We start from the raw sequence: 21,370 nt of genomic DNA on the forward strand, positions 1-21,370 counted from the left end.
TTGTATTTCTCAATCTCCTGGAGAAGGCGCTTTTTGTCTGCCGTCAACTTTCTTCGGAGACGGTGGCGAAGCCTGTTGCTGTCTAGATTGTTTAGGAGAAACTTAATATGCAGACGATTCATATATGCAGACACACAAACTTTGTATAGGTTATATTAAAACAATATAAATACATTGTTAGATATACCGGATAACTGAAGAAAAAGCCTACATACCATTATGACGGTAGAGGGTTTGTTTCTGCTGCTTAAGACCCAGATGGAGACCCTCAATGGACTGCTGGAGAACGTGCAGACCCTTTACTGGGGTCTCTGTAGATATCCGTTAGAGTGAAATTAAGCTCAGTGTACTGTATTCTATACAATGCAACTGAGATTTCTAGATTTTTGCAGCACTAATGCTTCACTGATTGTGTATTATTTTGATAACCTTTTGAACACAAATGTCTCTAAGGAAAGAACTGCAAAAAGGCATGCATATTGTTCTGTCCTTACCGCTCTCTGCCCATTCCTTGACTTCAGCAATCCACCGTAAAGCCACTGCATTTGAGCACTGTAGATCCTTCTGCAGTTGTGACAGCCTCTCTGCCTCTTCTTCTGCCCTTTTCGATGTCTAAAATATTTACAATAATTACAATAGGAACTCAGTCTGCCTAACAACTGGCACAAAAACATACATGCATGAATATGAAACATACCTTCACATATCTTGTGGAGAGGGCCTTGTGTAGCGTCTCTGCTTTGTGATGGTTCCAACCCATTGCATGCACAGTGAGCATGTCCACACGTGCTGGTATAAGGAGAATTACATTATGGTCTGCAATCTATGAGCAATATTAGATGATAGCACAAACTCAGACCAAAGTGACTTACCTGCTTTTGACATGTACTTTGTTGTCCGGGCACAACGGGAGAGGTAGCTGTTTATTTGCTCCACCTCCTCACCGGCAGTTGTGCCTGCTCCCTTCTGGTTCCGACCACTCAATTTTATCTGTTGCAAGGATGGGTGGATTTTGGGTTCATTAGAGCCAATGAAGCACTTGGAAAACGTGGACAAATATTATGGAAAAGGAATTCAGCTTAAAGCTGTCCATTCCATTCCTAGTAACACATGGCGTATTAATTTGAAAATAACAGATAACAGACATACTTCACACTTGGTAGCATGAGCTCTTGCATGCATGATGCTCAGGAAGGGCTTCATTTCTGTGAGGCTCTTGAGAGCTGGAATGACTGAAGCAACTTTTTGCAGGTATGGCCAGTATTTGCATGCCACATCCATAGCAAAAAACTGTGCCTTGCTTGGGAGAAGCTCATTTTGGAGATACATACTACGCAAATATCTCCCCTCGGTACATGTTAAGGGCTTTTAAAAGGAAGCCATGCCGACACACCACAACCTCAACGCCTTCCTCATCCAGTTTAGAGGCCCACCTAGAGGTCTCCCTTGCTGCTGCCCATTGAGAGTCTCCACATGTGCCTCTCCCCTGTATCTGTGAATATAGTGCATACACATATTGTTAATGTAATTCACAACAAAAGAGTAGGGATTCTGGAATACTTCTAGAAGTCCAGGACATGGCAATGATTCCTTTAATAACAGAACTATTTTTTGAGTGTTTAGCTTAAACTTACGTTCTTCACCGCCATCTGTATTGTGTTGAAAAAATCAGACACCTCACTGTCTTTGGCTAGAAATAGCCCATCAAAAAAGGGAGTGTCATTAGATTTAGGGGAAAAATATATTACATCCATTACCTACTCTTGTCACTTACAGTCACGACTCAATTACCAAAGAGAACTTAAAGTGCACCTTCCAGTACGGCCAAAGCGATAAAGCTTCCTGTTGCCATCTGCTGACACTGCTACCATTTCAGGTGTGCAGGCAGGGCAGGTGAAAGGGGTATCACAGCAGAGCTGGTCTTTCTCAAAGGAGGCGTATGCAAACTCAAGAAAGCAGGGCATCCCTGTTGATCTGTCCAGACTAGAAAGTATATCAGAATATGAAAAAACATTTTTGTGATGGTCAAAGTACAGGGTTTCCCCAGGTTTGATCACCCGAAATGTAAGACTTTTTTTAGACTTTTTTAAGACCACTTCAATGAAAATTAAGACCTACATCGCACCCATTAGGCGGGCATAAAACACCAGTGCATATGTTATTCATGTTTTTTTGGAACATATGAAACATTCATGTCAATACATTAATGAATGTTCCAAAGGATATGTGTGCACTCACCAATCAAAGAGCCAAACGGAGGGCCTAACTCAAGGCCCAGAGGCCTGATGTCTCTTAACTAGTTATGACCATGTACCCAGAAATGATAAAAGATTAAAAAAAACAATACACAAAGTGATGGTGTGAAAGTGTAGCTGTATTGGGTTAAATATCAAACTTTCTACACACAATATAAAATATAAACAAACAAACTCTTTTCAAATTGCTGTAGTTTCTCAGCATTAAAATTTCTTCAACCATTTCAATGAATCCACCACTTGCCTCGTTGACCTCTTTTACTAACTCCTTCGTAATGTATGGAGCCAGGCCGAATTTTGTGCTTGCCACTTGTGAACGTTGCAGCTATTTCAGAGTCCGAGAACATAGCCTTGAAGAGTTCACTTATCCTTTCATTCGAGCTATAAGAGTGGTGGTCGCTAATTGTTTTTAGAATCCATATCACCTCTGCCTGAAGTGTCGGGGCTCCACCGACATGTATCACGCCACTGCTCGGCCGTTGTGCTGTTGCTGTTCGAGGCGATGAAGTCTGGCTCGGTCGGTGCTGGTGACTTTCGACAGTGGTCTAGCACTAGCGATAGTGCTTACAGGTGCATTCGGAGGTTGTGCCGCGGTGCAGAACTGAGCGATGGGCGGCTGGCTGTCAAGGGCATGCGACTTGTGTTTTGCGCTCTTCATATGAGACTCCAGATGACCTAAAGTACTTAGCTTGAAAGTCTTCAGACACATACAGCATCGTGCTTCGAGGTCGCTTCCCGGCACCTGCCTCACCCAATCAATGTACCTAGCGTCCGAAAGCCACTGCGCATTAAACCGACACTTCCCCATGATGTGGGTCTCCTCTCCTCTCGACTGATTATGTTTGTTCAGATTGCCGGCGCGAAAAAAAAAAAGTGGTGAGCATAGTAATTAGTATTGCTGATGTCACACTTACTCTTCCTGCACAGTGTGCACTGTTCCAGCAGCTTTGCAAAGGCTTGCCTGGAGAATCCAGGTGAGATCAACTTCAGCTCCTGAAGGGTGTTGAGGAGGTCCACCGTGTAGATTGTGGAAGCATTTGCAGAAGCTGGCAAATATCCACTCCTGACTAGGTCTCTCACATCAGGGGCCCACTGCTGCAGGCATGTTTAGCACACATAACGTGGCAAATGCAAATCATAACGCCCTAACCAAAACAACATTAGTCATAATCATTGACGCATATTGTATATTAAACTAACAGAAGTCTAAATAGAGAACTGGTTTCTACCATTGATGGTAATCAAGATGACTGGTTTCCCAGCTTCCACTGTGAAGCTAGGGACCTGGCAGGTGCAGTGCTGTGCTGGCATTGTGGGTAAAATGCGATCTGTCCAAAAGAAAAGTGAACATTCTGTATATGGCAGCAGACTGAATAAACAAGAAAAGGATCAGGAAGTCTAGACAGGTAGATTTTTGTCAGACCTTACCTTGCTCATGTGTGGCATATATTCCAGTCTCTCCTCTTGAGATACATGTGGATGGGGGGATGGCTTTAAAGAAGCCATCCACCACGCTGTCCCTGTTGTGGAGTGGCCGTTTGCTGTGGTTATGCATGTCGCAGGCCCCACAAAAGGCACTCACTGCACCTAAGCAGACAAAACACTGTCAAGTCACTCAATTTATATGATATACTTTTTTTAATGTACATAGATACATTATATTATTTGATTGATGAACATCCAACCTTATAACAGCAGGCTTGTGGCAGAAGCAACAAAATGGCTTGCCAACAGCCTCAGATTCCAAAAGGCATCTGAGGTGGTATGGCCGTGCTTCCTCCCAACGGTCGGAGGCTTTCTTCTGCCTAACAGACCACGATGATGCTGCTCTTCTCTCAGGCTCAGCATGACATGGGCTTGAATCCAGTAGGGCAGATAGCCTCTCCATGTTTTGTTCTGCAAATAAAATATAACCAAATGATCTACATTCCATATACAGTATTTGGATTTCAGAATTAAACACTGTATATTTACCAAACATCTCTTGAGGATTTTACTGTGCTCTGGGTAAGGGCAAGGAATCCTCTGAAGGAAGTGCCAACACCTCAGTGTCCATGCCTGTTAAACAGTACATGACAGATTAAGATATCGCTGCGGCAGACACTCAAGTGCTTGCACTGCTGCAAGAAACTCCAGCCAATGATTTCCAGAACCACCGAGTGGCATTGGACAGTAAGTACGTCAATCAAACGGTCGTACTGCACTACCTCTCCCCCGCTCCCATGTACTTGTACTTGGAATGGGTGGAGTCAGAGTCAGCGTTGAAGGAGAGGGGGTAGGAACATTTGAGTTGTGTATTTTCAAAATCTGCTGGCGTTTCGCAAATCCCATACCCTACCTTTAACGGTCCAAATGTTATAAATCGACTTTGACCCTCGGGAAAGAATAATCAAAAATTCTGACCCATCCCTAATTACAATGGGTAATTGTTTGTCACCAAATTAAACTAATCTGAATTTGCACATAAACAAACCTGTAGTTAGGCCACTCACGGCCTGTATGGCCCGCACGGCCTCCACGTCTCCCTCTGGCCTTGCCGCGTCCGCTCCGTTTGGTTGAGCTCCGTGGTGAATCCCCTCCAGACCTTGCCCGTTTGCCATCCTCCGCAGCCTCCTGTGTGTTTAAGTCCAACATCTTGTTAGACTGAGTTTCTGAGGTACTGAAACATTCATTTCATGTACAAGTTCAAGTTCAGTTAATGTACAAAAAGTTGTTACCATGGCTTCAGCAAGGATTTGGTCATGCATCAACCCAATGGCAAGGTGTCTTCCTTCTGTGCGGGGGTCACGGGGATCCAGGTCAAACAACTTGTCCATTGCAACACGAGAGAAAAGTTACAGCGATAGAATGACTAGATCGACTGCCGACAATCGATCTTGAGAATCCTTGTACGTTTAGCAGTCCTAGCTATATGTCGCTCGAGAGCAGCGTCATAGACCTCGTAAGTCCGCCCCTTCCGGTAGGCCCCTCATGGGACCTCTGAGATCGAAAAATATGAATGGGTTTCAATGGAGAGAAAGTAATTATTTTCTGGCCCCCGTCTTTATATGCGCTAGATTACACATTTGTTGTTTGTGGATTTAAATTAAAAAATTTCAAGCAAAGAAAATTGCGAGGAAGTTTGATAATGTTAGGTTTTTGTGAGGTCGCTTTTTGAACTACCGCCCCTCCCTGCTCTCGACGTGAATGATATACGTCACCACCACTCTGCCACAGACATGGCGACCTCTCTGCTCCACTTCACCATTTTTTTCCAAGGGGAAGATAAAGGCATCGAAAGAGGTGAAAACCATTATAAGTTTTCTCTACAGCCTTTAACTGAACAATTGCACAATAAACTGTCAAACTCTTGGCATGAAAAATTATCATTTAAATCCACAAACATATGTGTAATCCAGGGCATATAAAGACTGGGACCAGAAAATAATTACTTTACCTCCATTGAAACCCATTCATATTTTTCGATCTCATAGGTCCCATGGGGACCACCGGAAGGGGCTGATTTACGAGCTCTATAGAGTAGCGAAGTCACGCCCCTTCCGTTAGGGCACATGGGACCTATGGCCGTTTCTCAATTTGCGTACTTGTGCGTGCTCGTGGACTCGTGAAACGTCATCAGTCGTTGCCCGAGCACTGTTCCAATTCGAAGTACGCATCAAGCGAGTACTGTCGTAAAACCCGGAAGTGTTCTTGATGCGTGGTCGATCTCGCCGTTTCACCGAGCATGCATCGGAGGTGGCTCTTGTGTACTTGCAACCAGGGGCGTGGCACCAAATCCTGGGCCCTGTATACAAGAGGCACTGATGGGCCCCCTCCCCCCCCCGAATTCCCCCTACCAGCCCCCTTTTTTTATTGCCATGGGCCCCCCCTCTGCCTTGGGCCCCCCCAGGACTGCCTCACTTTCCCCCGCAGTCCGTTGGCCCTGCTTGCAACCGCTATAAATCCCAGGATGCATTTCGCACTCGCAGCAGTACGATGGCGGACAATATGGAGAAGACGCACAACTGTGGCTTAAGTTACTCTTAACTTATATATATATTTATAATTATACAACGGGGGACCTAAATCCAGCGATCTGATTGGTTCCCAACTGTTGCATAATGAGCATATACATAACTGCTATGACGCCCGATCATACAAATATATATATATGTATAAAGTCGTGTGTGTATAGCTTATACACATGACAGGACACGCATATCTTTTACATTTTTATTCATTCAGAATATTTACATGCTATTTGAAAATGAAAGAGGCTGGGATTTTGTTTTATATCATTTGTTTATATTGTTCAGTAGTATATGCCTAAATGAGGCCGTAGCACAGTTAACGGACGAGCAGAGGTGGTGACGTCATCGAGTCCGCTGCTGTTTCAATTGCAGGTAGGTTCTCGCGTGCTCGCAAGTCTGTGCTTGAAGTACGGACTTGCCAAGTACGTACTTGCAAGTCATCGAGTCCGTAGTACGCGTGCTAGGAATTGAGAAACGGCCTATGAGATCGAAAAATATGAATGGGTTTCAATGGAGAGAAAGTAATTTTTTTCTTTTGTTTTCTTTGCATGAAAAATTATAATTTAAATCCACAAACATCTACCGGAAGGGGCGTGACTTCGCCACTCTATAGCGGTGACAACGCAGTGTATCCACGGCAACAAGGATAAATAACATATGGCTATATGATTACATATAGCCTATATTATTTCGTTATAATAATAGTATTATAAGTACTGAAGGGAAAAACGGTCTGTCTAGTTACTGGATCAGATAAAATGAGACGGAGAGGTAATAAAGTCTATCGGCACGAGGACCTTGGATTTATTAAGTAAAGTGGCAACGGTTATACAGAGTCATAAAGCGTGAGAAATCGAATATGTCTAAGTCCCTAATCAGCGCTGATGGTTCGTCCAGAGCTTCGCCTCCGTGGAAGGTCTGCTTCAGAAGAAGGTGAAGAGTCTCTCTGTGACACACTCTTATGCTGTATCTTCCTCTTGGTGAGGTGTGTGCGTTTGAGACGTATGTGGTTCTGTGTGTCTTTGCGTGACCTTGGCTCTCAGGCCCTAGTGTATCTACTCGTGTTCTTCCTGATGGGGGAGCGCCTCAAAGAGTCTCCTGTTTGTGGCCCTCCCGTTCTGAGGATGAAACAGTGCATTGTCTGAGTGTTTACCATTTGCCTGGCGGAGAAATGGGGCCTTAGCTCTGGCCTCGACCTGACTATGTTATCATGTGTGTGTTATGTGTTTAAAAGTTGAATGTGACTGCCATGTGTTGTGCTCATCAGGCGTTAAGAGTTGACTATTGTAAGGTGACTGCCATGTGATGTGCTCATCAGGCTGGGGTAGGAGTTAGCTATATTTATAATGTACATGTGATGTGCTCAGCAGGTTATTTTGCCCAACAGTACACCATATATACTTTATTTTCTTGCCGTTATAATGGCATCCTTTCTCGTTATATCGATCTAAATTCTCGTTAGATCATATTAACGTGTGTAATTTAAGTTCACGTGTAGTATAGGCTATATATAGTTTTAGCCTATAGCCTATCACACGTGAACTATCACTACGCCTTCGGACACCGCACTTCTGAATGCTGTGGAATGCTCTGTCTGTGGAATGCGATTCAATATATATATATATATATATATATACACACCTCTTTATATTCTGAGAAACACTCAAGATATAAAATATCCAAAATATACAATAAAACATTTCGTTCTGCGCAGTACATAGGCCTACAAGCCACCAGACAGTGATAAAAAAAGAGTTACGTTGATTACAAAAGAAACTTAGGCTGAATCCGAATACTTAGTACATACTATTTCTGTCCAGTGTCTACTACTTGACCATACGTAGAACGCCTCCGAACGCTTCCGAACACCGCCGAAACTCCACCGGATGTTTGGAGATGACGTATCTCCCCCCAGATGGCGGCAAAATGTACCTGTTTTCCGTCTTATTATCGTTGCTATTAAATAAAAAATGTCTCTTTCTACGCAAATGGCTCTTGAAATGGATATCGCTGCTAGAAGGCGGCGTCGTCGTCGGTCATCTCGTAGAGCGACTTACCGGCAGGTTATGATGTATGTGGACATTTGGTAAGTCATTTCTTTGGAATAATAATACATTTACAGTTATTTGTTACTCCGTGAAAAAGACGATTGAAGTCCATTTTTCCTTTTTTATTGAACACACACACACACACACACACACACACACACACACACACACAAATAACGTACATGTTGAATAAAAATAAATAATTATTCTATAATTTTGTCTATCTACAGCAGGGGTCCCCAAACTATGGCCCGCGGGCCGGATACGGCCCGCCGCGCCCCTTTGGCCGGCCCTCCACCTCTCTGCACCTCACCATTTGAACTGGCCCAAAGAAGCAATACTCGCAAAAAAAATTAAAATTAAAATATTTTATTTTAGTTGACGCTGTTCATTCCGTCACCTGAGATTAGAACTCGAGGCCGTCAGTAGGGTATGTATGTGTGACCGTGAGCCAAAGAGTGGAGCTGTCAATCTGATCGCCAGCACCTCTATCACGCTTTAAAAGCAACGTTCGTTCTAATCAGGGCCGGCGCTCGGCATAGGCGAGCTAGGCGACCGCCCCTAGGGCGACAAATGCGTTTTTTTAATTAAAAAATATATAAATTAAAATATACGACGCGAACAGAGAAGCGAGGGGGCGCGGGAGCAATTGCCAGGGCGGCCCGAAACCGTCAGCGGGGCGGCCCGAAACCGTCAGCGTAGCACCCCCCCCCCGCTTGGAAGACCTGTCCAGGGCGCAAGTTGATTTCGAGTCACCTAGGGCGCCGAAACGGCCAGCGCCGGCTCTGGTTCTAATGGTTGACATCTGTTACATTTGCATCTTGTTTTTTTAACACTAAAATATATTTTTTATTAACCATTTATATTTTATATAATTATATATGTCTGTTTTATTTATATGACGTATGTTCATGACCGAATTTCCGCTACCTGACAAGCTGATGGAAGTCATGCGCAGAGAATATCAGGCTACAGTTGAACAGCAGTGTAATGGCGTGCAGTAAAGTGAGGAAAATTGACAGTGTCGGGTTTTTAAAGAACAATGGACCAAGGATTATTTTTTTGTTCCATGGAAAGACCGTGCCATTTGTATTATATGTAAAGAAAATGTGGCCGTGTTTGAAGAATACAACCTTCGCCGCCATCACGAAACCCGCCACAAAGAGTATGCTAGCTTGAGCGGGCTGGCGAGAGATGATAAGGTTCGACGTCTGAAAGGCGGGCTAGCTGCTCAACAGGATGCCTTCCTTCGTCAATCCCGGGTCAACTTGGCTGCTGTCCGAGCTAGCTACAAAGTAGCTCACCTACTGGCTACTCACGGCAAGCTGTTCACAGACGGCGAATTCGGGAAGGCAATGATGCTGGCTGTGGTCGAGGAGGTGTGTCCCGAGAAGACAGATGCCTTCAGTGGTGCGAGTCTCTCAGCACAAACGATGACGAGGCGAATTGAAGAGATGGGGGGAAACGTGTTTGACTGAGAGAGAAAGCTGCAGAATTCAAGTTTTTTGCTTTAGCCATGGATGAAAGTAATGACGTACAGGACACGGCACAGCTGTTGATTTTTATTCGTGGGGTCAACACAAGTTTTGAAGTGTCAGAGGAGCTGGCATCACTGAGAAGCCTAAAAGGCACAACAACTGGAGAAGACCTTTTTGACGAAGTGTGCAAACCAATGGGCGAACTTGGTCTGCAATGGGCTAATTTTGCCAGTGTCACTACAGATGGTGCGCCTTGCATGGTCGGATCAACGAGGGGTCTAGTAGGGCGCTTGAACCGCGAGTTCGAGGAACGAGGTCTCGCCCCACCGATTCAAGTCCACTGCCTGATTCACCAGCAAGCGCTGTGCTGCAAAGTTTTGAAGTGGGCGTCTGTAATGAAGGTGGTTGTGCACTGTGTCAACTACATCCGAAAAAATGGGCTGAAACACAGGCAGTTCCAGGCCTTTCTCTCCGGGCTGGGGTCTGCTTACCAGGATGTGTTGTGCTTCACCGAAATCCGATGGTTAAGTCGAGGCAAAGTATTGCGCCGTTAGTACGACCTGCTGCCCGAAATCAACACCTTCCTCCAGTCTAAAGGTGAAACAGTACGGGAGCTGACCGACCCGGAGTGGAAATGGGACCTCGTGTTTTTGACTGATGCAACTGAACTGCTAAACCACCTCAACCTACAGCTCCAAGGCAAAGGGAATCTCATCTGCGACATGTATTCCCACATCAAAGAATTCGAGGTCAAACTGCAGCTCCTTGTGCGACAGGTCCAAAAGCTAGACTTCACACATCTCCCTGCCATCCAAAGCTACTGCGCCGAGAAACCAGCCGCCCCTTTCCCAGTCGCGAAGTGCAAGGATGCCCTGGAGATGCTGCAGCGTGAGTTCAGCAGGCGCTTCCGCAAGCTTCATGTCTACAACAAAGACATACCTCTGTTCCAGAACCCCTTTGCTGCTGACATAGACGACGCACTTCCCTCTCTTCAGTTCGAACTAGCCGAGCTGCAGAATTGTGACGTCCTTAAAGACGCATTCAAGCCTGACTGCCTCCTTGAGTTCTATGCTGCGCTACCAGAAGGCACTTACCCAAACATTAAACAACATGCTCTGAATATGTGTACCGTTTTTGGCAGCACCTACACGTGCGAGCAGACGTTTTCCCGCATGAAGCAAATAAAAAATCCCACGAGGAACAGACTCTCAGATGAACATTTGCATCAAACCTTGAGACTGGCAACCACTAGGCTACACCCAGACATCGGACTTCTCACCAGCCAGAAGCAAGCACACAGTTCACACTGATATGGTAAATATACTGATTTTAACTATTACAATTTTATATGGCTGTAAACAAGAACTATGATTTTTTATTAAATATGATTACGGTTTTTAAAGGTCCCATGACATGAAAATCTCAATTTATGAGGTTTTCTAACATAAATATGAGTTCCCCTAGCCTGCCTATGGTCCCCCAGTGGCTAAAACTTGCGTTTGGTGTAAAACGAGCACTAGCTGTTCTGCTCGCCTTTGAAAAAACGGAGGCTCAAGCGCGCTGATTTGGAAATCTGAGCTCATGACGTCATGAGGAATCTCAGCTCCTCCCCTTACTCTGCCTGGCCCGCCCAGAGACGTTGGCCCGCCAATGAGACTCGACCGTGCGAGCACCACATGTGTGTGTGTGTGTGAATACACACACTGTAACGCAAGTGTTTCTTGTCGGTTCTTTGACGTGTCTTGTATTTCCACAACGAGACTGTCGTGGGGGTTATCTGAGCCATGGTTGAGAAGGAATTGGGGGAAAGGAACTTTGGTTTGACTCGCTGAAGTACATGAACTGAGACATGCCGCCGGTTGCCGCGAGGCACCATCGCCCGGCAGTGGGCAGCCGGCAGCAGGCAGCGCGCGGTTCAGTCGACTTCAGGTTGATGTGAAAGTGGAAGAACCAGAGACGTCGCAGAACCCGACAAAGTCGTTTGTGATTCATAATATCGTCTGGAGGCGCACACAATATGTTATATGATATAGATATCTATGTATTATATGATATTATTTAGATATAGAGCTCCAGGACTGTAACGCAAGTGTTGTACACTTCCTTGTTATTTGGATAATCGTTCTGCTGTTGGTGTGATGGCGCATCACGTCGGACTCTCGTCTCTGGTATTTCTACAACGAGACTCGTATTGGGGGTTATCTCAGCCAAGGTTGAGAATGAATTGGGGGGAAGGAACTTTGGCTTTGACTCCCTCAAGACCATGAACCACGACAAGGAGGAGAAAGGGATCTTTGCCGGGCAGCATTTATGCACCTCCGCCTCCGGCGGTGGTCCCTCAGCGGGGCTCAAGCGGGAGACATTCGCCGCCAACAATCCCTTTCTCCTCCATGTCGTGGTTCATGTTCTTGAGGGAGTCAAAGCCTAAGTTCCTTCCCCCCAATTCATTCATTCGTGTTATGCGCCATCACACCAACAGCAGAACGGTTATCCAAATAACAAGGAAGTGTACAACACCTGCGTTACAGTCCTGGAGCTCTATATCTAAATAATATCATATAATACATAGATATCTATATCATATAACATATTGTGTGCGCCTCCAGACGATATTATGAATCACAAACGACTTTGTCGGGTTCTGCGACGTCTCTGGTTCTTCCACTTTCACATCAACCTGAAGTCGACTGAACCGCGCGCTGCCGGCTGCCCGCTGCCGGGCGATGGTGCCTCCCGGCAACCGGCGGCATGTCGCAGTTCATGTACTTCAGCGAGTCAAACCAAAGTTCCTTTCCCCCAATTCCTTCTCAACCATGGCTCAGATAACCCCCACGACAGTCTCGTTGTGGAAATACAAGACAAGTCAAAGAACCAACAAGAAACACTTGCGTTACAGTGTGTGTATTCACATTGATGTGGACGTTGAAGAACCAGGAACGTCGGAGAACCCAACGCAGTCGTTTGAGATTCATAATATCGGCTCACACAGCTTTTGGCCGTGATAATATATATTATATGATATAGATATCTGTGTAGGCTATATGATAATATTTAGATATAGAGCTCCAGGACTCCCGTGTGTTCTAGAATATTTACAGAACACGGCTAAAGGGTGTGCGCCTCGCCATTGCGATACATCCACTGTAAACAGAGCGCATGGTGGCTGCAAGCTGCTCAGGGCCACACCCCCACCCTCCTCCTTGACACGCCCACCGAAACAGCGCATTTGGGGGAAGCTCAATGTGCGACTGGCTCGGAGTGGCTGTAACTCTGCACCACGGCTGAATTTAGGGAACGTCTTTGAATACTGTGTTAGTTGCCCACTAATACCTATATTAAAGAATAAATAAAATAGCATGTCATGGGACCTTTAATGAATTTTAATGAATAATGATTTTAATTTTAATTAGCTTTTAATTTGCTACAGCTACACTGTGTTTGTAAAATCACATCACAAGGAACAACAGGCAGCATATTTATGTAATTTGCTGAATGTGTCATGCCAGGTTTCCAGGCAGCAAGAGAGGGGACTGCAACTGCTGACCTCAAAGATCACTGCCCATCCATCCTTCCTCCCACCCTGGCTACAACTAAATTCAGTTTACCTACTGCACATATTGCTGACTTGCTGACTGTTACTCTTTTCTAGTTTAAACTGTCGAGGGCATACTGCTTAATCTCTCTCTCTCTCTCTCTCTCTCTCTCTCTCTCTCTCTCTCTCTCTCTCTCTCTCTCTCTCTCTCTCTCTCTCTCTCTCTCTCTCTCTCTCTCTCTCTCTCTCTCTCTCTCTCTCTCTCTCTCTCTCTCTCTCTTCTTTATGCACTGCCCCTCATCTCAATCTCCTATTTCAAAGGGTTATAAATCACTTTTTTTATGTATGCCTCACTCTTCTATTTCTTTTATGTCACCCAATTATGAGCACCCAATCACCTCTACAGCACAATTATCATCCAAGCAGACACCAATTACCTCTGACCTGTTTACTCACATGTAAAGAGAATGAAGACAGAGAGAAGGAAAAAAGGAATGTAGAGTAGGAAATAAAAGGATAGTAAGTTTCCTTACTATCCTACTCTACATTCCTTTTTTCTGTCAATCACCATATTTTTCTAACCTTTCCTTGCTAATTTTACATGGTTGTTATTAGAAAATAAAAGAAATACCTGTGGTATTTCAAATTGAAAAACATGTGAAGTACTCACTTCTTTTGCAAATCACTTGTAATGATGAACTATTTTGTGCTAGAAATTATGGCTATAGCAGGTAGTAGCCTAGTATACAGCCCACGCGATTGATCCCGGACCCTCATCACAGTCAGGAACGATAATGTGGCCCCCAGAGAAAAAAGTTTGGGGACCCCTGATCTACAGGCTCAAGGTGCAAATCCCACATCCTATCGTGAGGTAAATCTGCATGTGCCCATCCTTCGTCTCTACTACGATGGTGGAGACCTCAAGCGTGATCTCCGCTTGTCTCGGGAGACCATCACAGCCCTTATTGCAATGCTGGGGTCTGACTCGGACCATGGTTGGCCAATAGAGATCAACGTGTTGGTATTTCTTTATTGGCTTGCCCATGCTACCACTTATCCAGTGGTGTCGAGGGCTTTCGACATCCCACGGTCCACGGTCTTCGACATGGTACACCGGACATGCATGGCTATTGTGGGCATTCTCCGGAGGGTAGTTGGACATCCCCAGGACCTGGAGGAAGTTGGGAATGGCTTTGCGGCATCGGCTGGTTCGCAAGCATTCAATGTGGCAGTGGGGGCCATAGATGGCTGCCACATTCGTGTGAAGCCCCCAGCAGCAGATGGAGCCTGCTACTTCAACCGGAAGCTCATCCATTCTATCCAGATGCAGGCCATCTGTGACCACCGAGGCAGGTTCATCGATGTCTTTGTTGCATTCACAGGTTCCGTCCATGATTCAAGGGTGCTGAGGAACAGTCCGGTCTTCTATGAGGCCTTGTACCCACCTGAGGGCCGGTGCATCCTTGGGGATGGTGGGTATCCGTGTTTGACGAGCCCAATCTGCATAATGACCCCTTACAGGGAACCAGTCCGAGACCCTGTGCGTGTCCTTTACAATCGTAGGCACGCACGGGCGAAAAATGTCATTGAGAGGGCATTCGGGATGATGAAGGCGAGGTGGCGGTCCATTTTCTTTAAGGCACTGGAGGTCAGCCCCACTTTTGTCCCTTACGTGGTCACATGTTGTGCCATCCTGCACAATGTCTGTGTTGCCAACGGAGACCTTGTTGAGCCAGACATTGTGGAGGATGACCATGGGTGTGACAATGACAATGATGGTCCTGCAGGTGAGAGGGTCATTGAGACAAGGCGAGGGGATGATGCACGTGCGATCCTGGCTGCTGCCGTTGCTGCTGGGCCTCGTGTGGCAGCACCTCACGGGCACGACTATCTGTAAAATAAAGCCAGTGATTCATTGTTTAATAATTCTCAATCAGTTCTCAATCAATCAGTTCTCAATCAGTTCTACATTTAGCAGACGCTTTTATCCAAAGCGACTTACATCGGTTAATACACACATTGACACACCGGCGGCAGAGTCAACCATGCAAGGCGACAGCCAGCTCATCAGGAGCAATTAGGGTTAAGTGTCTTGCGTAGAGACACATCAACACTCTGCTAGGAGCTGGGGATCAAACTTGCAACCTTCCGGTTACAAGTCAACTGCTCTACCTCCTGAGCTAAGCCGACCTTAGTTATGTTGTCGCTTGGTATGTTAGTGCTGCTGCGGCTATTCAGGTCGGTGTGTGGATGTGTTGCGGTTCTTGGACTTTTCTTTCTGTCGTTGGTTGGTGTGCGGTTGGGTGGACACACACGTAGAGATGTGATATTTATACTGCCATCTATTTGTATATATGCTGCTATTTATTTATAATATGGACAATTATTGATGTATTGGTTTGTTTATTGTATTGGACTCGGAAAGGAGTAAATAAACAGTTGATTGCTTGAGCAAAATATCAACACATACACTGAAAAATTCTCAAAGATTATTTATTTATTTATTTTTCTCTTTCCCTCATTCGCTCCAACAAGAGGAGCAATCTTTCTTCCCCTCTCTCTTGCCTCCCTGTCCCTCCTCTCCTCCATCTCTCTCGCCTGCAGCTCCCTCCTCTCCTCTGCCTCACGTCTCTCTCTGTCTTTTTGCACCTCTCTTCGCTCCTCCCTCTCCTCCAGCTGTCTCCATCGCCTCTCCTCCTGCTCTCTAGCCTCTCTCTCTCTCTCCAGGTCCTGCCGCTCCCTCCTCTCCATCAGCTCCATAAGCTCCCTCAAACCTGGTTTATTTGGTGGCGGGGTGATGGTGTCATCTGCTGAGGTGCATGGCACCGAGGACGGGGTGGCCACAGCGGCGCCCTGGCCGGAAGAAGAGATCACTACCGGGGGTGAGATGGATGGTTTCTGTCCAAGAATACCGTCCATCTCACTGTACCACTTCCATGACGCCACTGTGTCCTTCCCGTCCTCAGTGGCAACCCCCGACTGGGGCTTGCGCAAGTCCTATGAAACATTACCAAGAAGCATGATATCTTAAAATGATTCAGTCCTAGCACATTTAGCATGATCTTTGATGTAGAAGCACAAAAACGTACTTTGTATTTTGCGGTGAGGTTTTCCCACTTCCTCTTCACTTGCTGCGTGGATATCTTCCCCCCCCAGCCCCTTGTCTTTAATAAATTGTCTGCAGAAGAGAGACAAAAACAATGAGCACAGGATAAAACAACAATATTTAACCAAAGTCTTCGAAAAAAATTTTACTTTTACGTACTCAAAGCCATCCCTTGCCGATTTCTTCACGCCCGTGAATAGCATTGTATTAGCTGCCCGCCAGGCTATAAACTGGCGGGTGTCCTCGTCAGTCCCTGCGTCCAAGCAAATTATGACAAATCAGATATAATATAGATACAAATCAGCCAAAGTAATTAATCGGTGAGTTTATTGCCTACTAGTTCAAAACATATTGGCACTTGGTACATTGATATCTCTCCCACACTCAATTAATATTTTTCTACTCTCCTTATTGTAATCCCGCCCGACCGCACAATGCCCTTGTTCTTTCGTTATTCCCTCCCCTGATCAATCCCTGAGCTATTTGACACAGGGAAGGAGGGAAGGAGGCACGTAATCTGTGCAAGGCAATCGCGTGCTTGCACAGATGCCGAGACTGTAGTATGAACGCTACACGCATTTAACAATCGTAACCTATCGTTAAGCCATCATATAAACCAACATAAATGTTATATCCACAGCAAACACTACGATGGACTAACAAAACGGCACTAGTTTACTACCTGAAATTACGTTATTATTGTCGATAGATAGCTGCTAACACGTAGCATTTACCTTAGCCTGAAAAACAGATCAAGGGTTGACCTTACCATGACAAGAAAGACAGCACAGTTTTCGTAATGACCGATTAAAGAAACATTTAATACTTGTACTTACATTTCAATGTTTCGAAATTTGCGGGAGCCGCTGTTGATGGCGTCGGGTCAGCCATCTCTTCTTCGTTTGTTACCAGACTCCGGTTGCATTGTGGGATAGCGTAGTGAGGTCCGTGGTTTACTTTGGCGGTAGTATGCATTCGGAAATGTCTTCCGTACTACACAATGCGTACTGAGTATTCGGACGCGCTATATTTTTTGCATACTACAAAATGCATACTATATAGTATGCAAGTATGAGTATTCAGATTCAGCCTTAGTCTAAACTGTGGAAAATAGAACAAGGGTTCGATATAGGGCGTGCACTGCGCCGCCCTTCTGAAGTCTAAAAAAATCTCCCGATTGAAATACATTGGTTTAATAGGCCTATTGAATTAATTTAATATTAAAATTAAGTGTGGCGTGTGAGCGTGTGCATGGGTTGAATTGCGTGTGTTTCACGCCGAATGCGTGAGACTTGAGAGCCCTGTACTTACGTGACACAAACCAGCACCGCAAACGTTCTCTCCCACTTGAGATTACGTCTTTCTTTATAGGTTCATGGGTCTGATGCGCCGATTTCCCATGCTGATATTTCCGGAGATTCTTGGGCATCTTCGACCATTTGGCTACAGATTGTCTCATTACACGCTAAATAATATAACTATAGCCTAATTATATATATATATATATATATATATATATATATATATATATATGCAATATATATATAGGCAATATATATAATTAGGCTACATATATAATATATATAGGCAATATATATAATTAGGCTATATATATAATATATATATAAAGCATTTGTGGTTTTGGCATAAACATAACTAGGGTGCACTGTACCATCTGCGCACACCCTTTCTGAAGCCCCTCTCTCTCGCTCTCTCTCTCTGTCTGTCACTCCCTCTCTCTCGTATCGTTTTGTGGAGCACGTTAATTGTCTGAGAAATGCGTGTTCTGTGGAGCACGCTCGTTTCAGTTTTTGAGGACGTCTGCTTAAAAAAATCTGAAATATTGACATATATATACAGTAACTAGGGTGTACTGTACTGTCTGGCAAACCATTCTGAAGCCTCTCTCTCTCGCTCTCTCTCTCTTTTCGTTTTGTGGAGAACGCTCCCATTGAATGCCCTCTTTCATATATATGATACCTCCAGCACTGGGCCGTGGCAACAATTCTCCAAATCCATATGGGGGGGGGGGGGGGGGGATGCTTGAGGACAGTAGGGGTGTACACTAGACATAAATAGGAAGCAAACTCAGGAGAAGGAATGACCTATCACAAATATTTATTTAATAAATTGTTTCAAATAACCCTGCCTCGTTAAATCAATGAGCTTGGTGTTTTGCTTTGAAAAATAGGTTATAGAAGAGGTCTAAACTACAGAAAATAAAAACATCCAAGCTGCCTTTTAAGGATACCTTGGAATATATATCTATTTTTTAACCATCAGACCCTACTTTACGACAAAAACAACACAATTGACGGCAGCTCCTTTGCCGCGTGGTTTTTAGAGCCATGTAAGGATTAGAGGATTTGAGCAACCACCATAGCAAACATGACGGTCAAGTGACTGGATGCAGCCCCGTTGAAAAAAAAAGAATACCACCCTACACACTCAGGAGTTTAATGATATTTAAATTATTATGACCATGAAGTCTTTATTTGCATGGGTTTACATTTCGTTCTGTGTAGCATGGAAAAATTGGAGAAGCACTCCCATTCAGAATGCATTGGTTTACATTTCGTTCTTTGGAGCACGGTTATTTTTATTTATTTATTTATTTTCAGTTTTTGAGGAGTTGCTTCAAAGATGCAAATGTTTCTGCAATAATCCAAAATCCAATGGAAAAACCCGTTGGCTTTTTGTCCAGGGAACCCGGGGCGACGCTCACTTCCGGGTTGGCCAACATACGTCATCCCTCCACCACTCTACTGTAAAAACACATGTTCAAGTTGAATGAGAATAATAATAATAATAATAATTCTGCCACAGTATTTATTTAAGGGGGGGGGGGGGCCATTCGTAGTGTTGATCAGCACGCTGGGGTAGACAAGTCACCGGACTACTACCCATGCAAGTGAACGGAGCGTTCCACGGCATTGAGAAGACCCGTGTAATAAAGGCCTATAATATTTCTGTTTATGGCATAGATTTCTCCTCAGATGAGGCCAATAAACCAATGATAAAATTAAAATAAAAACGCTCGATCAATGGCCCGGCCCGAGGATAGTGGTGGGAAATATCGGCACGACCCGGCCCGCGTCGGGCTCGGGCTCAGGCAGAGAATCTAAACATTGACTGCAACTACTTAGCAGGTGTCTGTAGGCCTATATCAGGAGTAAATGCACGCCCTGCAGCCAATCAGAATACGAGTATTCCCCCAGACCGTGGTATAAACAATATTATTTGTGAGTTATAATCAACCCCTCACATCAATATTAATGATAACCCATTAAATACGGTATGATTTCTAGATGTCATGGCAACGTCCGCTCGCGACACAGGACTTGTGAGGCATCGACGCAGACTTTCATTCACATAGCCAAAAACAAGAGAATAGATGGCTAGATTAAATAAACATCAATACATACAATTCTAAAAAGAACAGATGAAACAGCTACCCTTTTTTCCTTCGCGGTTTGCCTACAGAGCAGCGCACCTGCATTTCATATATCCTTGAATTGTCACAATTTCTCAGAATCAAAGGTGAAAGTAGAAACGGGTGGCCAAAAGCTGTCATATTGTTAGTTATCACAGACAATTTTAATTAGATTCGGGTGGCCAAAAGCTGTAATTTTTTAGTTATCACAGATAATTTTCAACAATGAATGATCTGTACGGAGCTCCTCAAGGGACATTAGGGAGAACGCTCCCGGACAGACCCTTAGTTTGGAAGTCGTGCTTAGTGACACGACAAATACTTCCAATTGAAATGCAACATTTAGAAAATACGTGTCCCTGATCACGTTTCAATAGATTAAATAACGTGACAGTGTCACGTATTTTCGGGAGACCAGTGTGCATGGGTTGAATTGCGTGTGTCTCACGCCGAATGCATGAGACTTGAGAGCCCTGTACTTAGGTGACACAAACCAGCACCGCAAACGTTCTCTCCCGCTTGAGATGACGTCTTTCTTTATAGGTTCATCGGTCTGATGCGCCGATTCCTCATGCTGATATTTCCGGAGATTCTCGGGCATCTTCGACAATTTGGCTATAGATTGTCTCATTACACGCTAAATAATATAATTATAGCCTAATTATATATATAGCCTACATATATATATATATATATAGGCAATGTATATAATTAGGCAATATATATATATATATATATATATAGCATTTGTGGTTTTGGCATAAACATAACTAGGGTGAAGTGTACTATCTGCGCACACCCTTTCTGAAGCCTCTCTCTCGCTCTCTCTCTGTCCCTCACTCTCTCTCTTTCTCTCTCTCGTACCGTTTTGTGGAGCACGTTAATTGTCTGAGAACACTCCCATTCAGAATGCATTGGTTTACATTTCGTTCTGTGTAGCACGAAAAAAGTCGGACTATCGTGCTCTGGAACAGGGTTCAATAGATTAACGTTTGTGCGCGTGATACCGGGTTGCGGGAAGAGATGAAAACCCGAAGCAAATATGATAAATTATTTCAAAAGGTTTGGGAAGCATCTGGTAAGTAAAAAAAAAAAAAATCCAAAAAATGTGGATCTCTTCTCATTAGATGTACCGCTGGTAATTTCTTTTTATTTCCTTAAACAATCTTTTCCCTCTCAGGTGGCTTGGCTGTTGTTATGTGTCCCTGTTGTCACAACCCGGCTCAGCGGCTTCTGCAGCAGAGGCAACCTTCCGTTCACTAATGTAAGTCGCAATCAAACCAGGTAGCGTATTCTTAAACTGCTCCAAAATTACTAACTCACACAACTCATCAAAAGTAGATATTTCAAGCGCAGCCAACCAACGTTTAAAATGGGTAGTTAAATCCCGAACAAATTCAACATAGGTCTGGCCACTTTCCCTTTCCCAAACCCGAAAACGTTGGCGATATGCTTCAGGCACAAGCTCATAAGCCTTCAGCACTGCAGATTTTATTTTAAAATAACTA

The 21,370-nt window shown here is 44.5% G+C and overlaps 1 protein-coding gene and 1 long non-coding RNA gene across 3 annotated transcripts; both read right to left on the minus strand.

Moving 5' to 3' along the window:
* Positions 1-3,154: 3,154 nt before the first annotated feature.
* Positions 3,155-5,828, minus strand: LOC130387059 (uncharacterized). Of its 2 annotated transcripts, XR_008896284.1 has the most exons (4): positions 4,729-5,828; positions 3,684-4,313; positions 3,485-3,583; positions 3,155-3,400 (listed from the first exon to the last, which is right to left on the minus strand). It is a non-coding gene; the product is annotated as an uncharacterized LOC130387059 (long non-coding RNA). The 2 variants fall into 2 exon arrangements; XR_008896283.1 differs by having other exon boundaries at positions 3,155-3,583.
* An 8,920-nt stretch (positions 5,829-14,748) lies between these two features.
* On the minus strand, positions 14,749-17,872 carry LOC130387944 (uncharacterized). Its single transcript, XM_056597235.1, has 5 exons — positions 16,589-17,872; positions 16,413-16,501; positions 15,946-16,320; positions 14,996-15,214; positions 14,749-14,823 (listed from the first exon to the last, which is right to left on the minus strand). The coding sequence occupies exons 1-5, from the start codon at positions 16,596-16,598 to the stop codon at positions 14,749-14,751; spliced, it is 768 nt and encodes a 255-aa protein (XP_056453210.1). The 5' UTR covers positions 16,599-17,872.
* Positions 17,873-21,370: the final 3,498 nt, after the last annotated feature.

This window comes from Gadus chalcogrammus, chromosome 8, assembly GCF_026213295.1.
Source record: "Gadus chalcogrammus isolate NIFS_2021 chromosome 8, NIFS_Gcha_1.0, whole genome shotgun sequence".
Lineage (NCBI taxonomy): Eukaryota > Metazoa > Chordata > Actinopteri > Gadiformes > Gadidae > Gadus > Gadus chalcogrammus.

Bases quoted from the DNA above. Each gene is read 5' to 3' on its own strand.
- LOC130387944 (XM_056597235.1), bottom strand. The intron at 16,321-16,412 runs GTACGTTTTTGT...AATGTTTCATAG, and splicing joins ACCTCACCGCAAAATACAAA to GACTTGCGCAAGCCCCAGTC. The intron at 14,824-14,995 runs GTAAGGGACAAA...GTCATTATGCAG, and splicing joins ATGGCACAACATGTGACCAC to ATTGGGCTCGTCAAACACGG.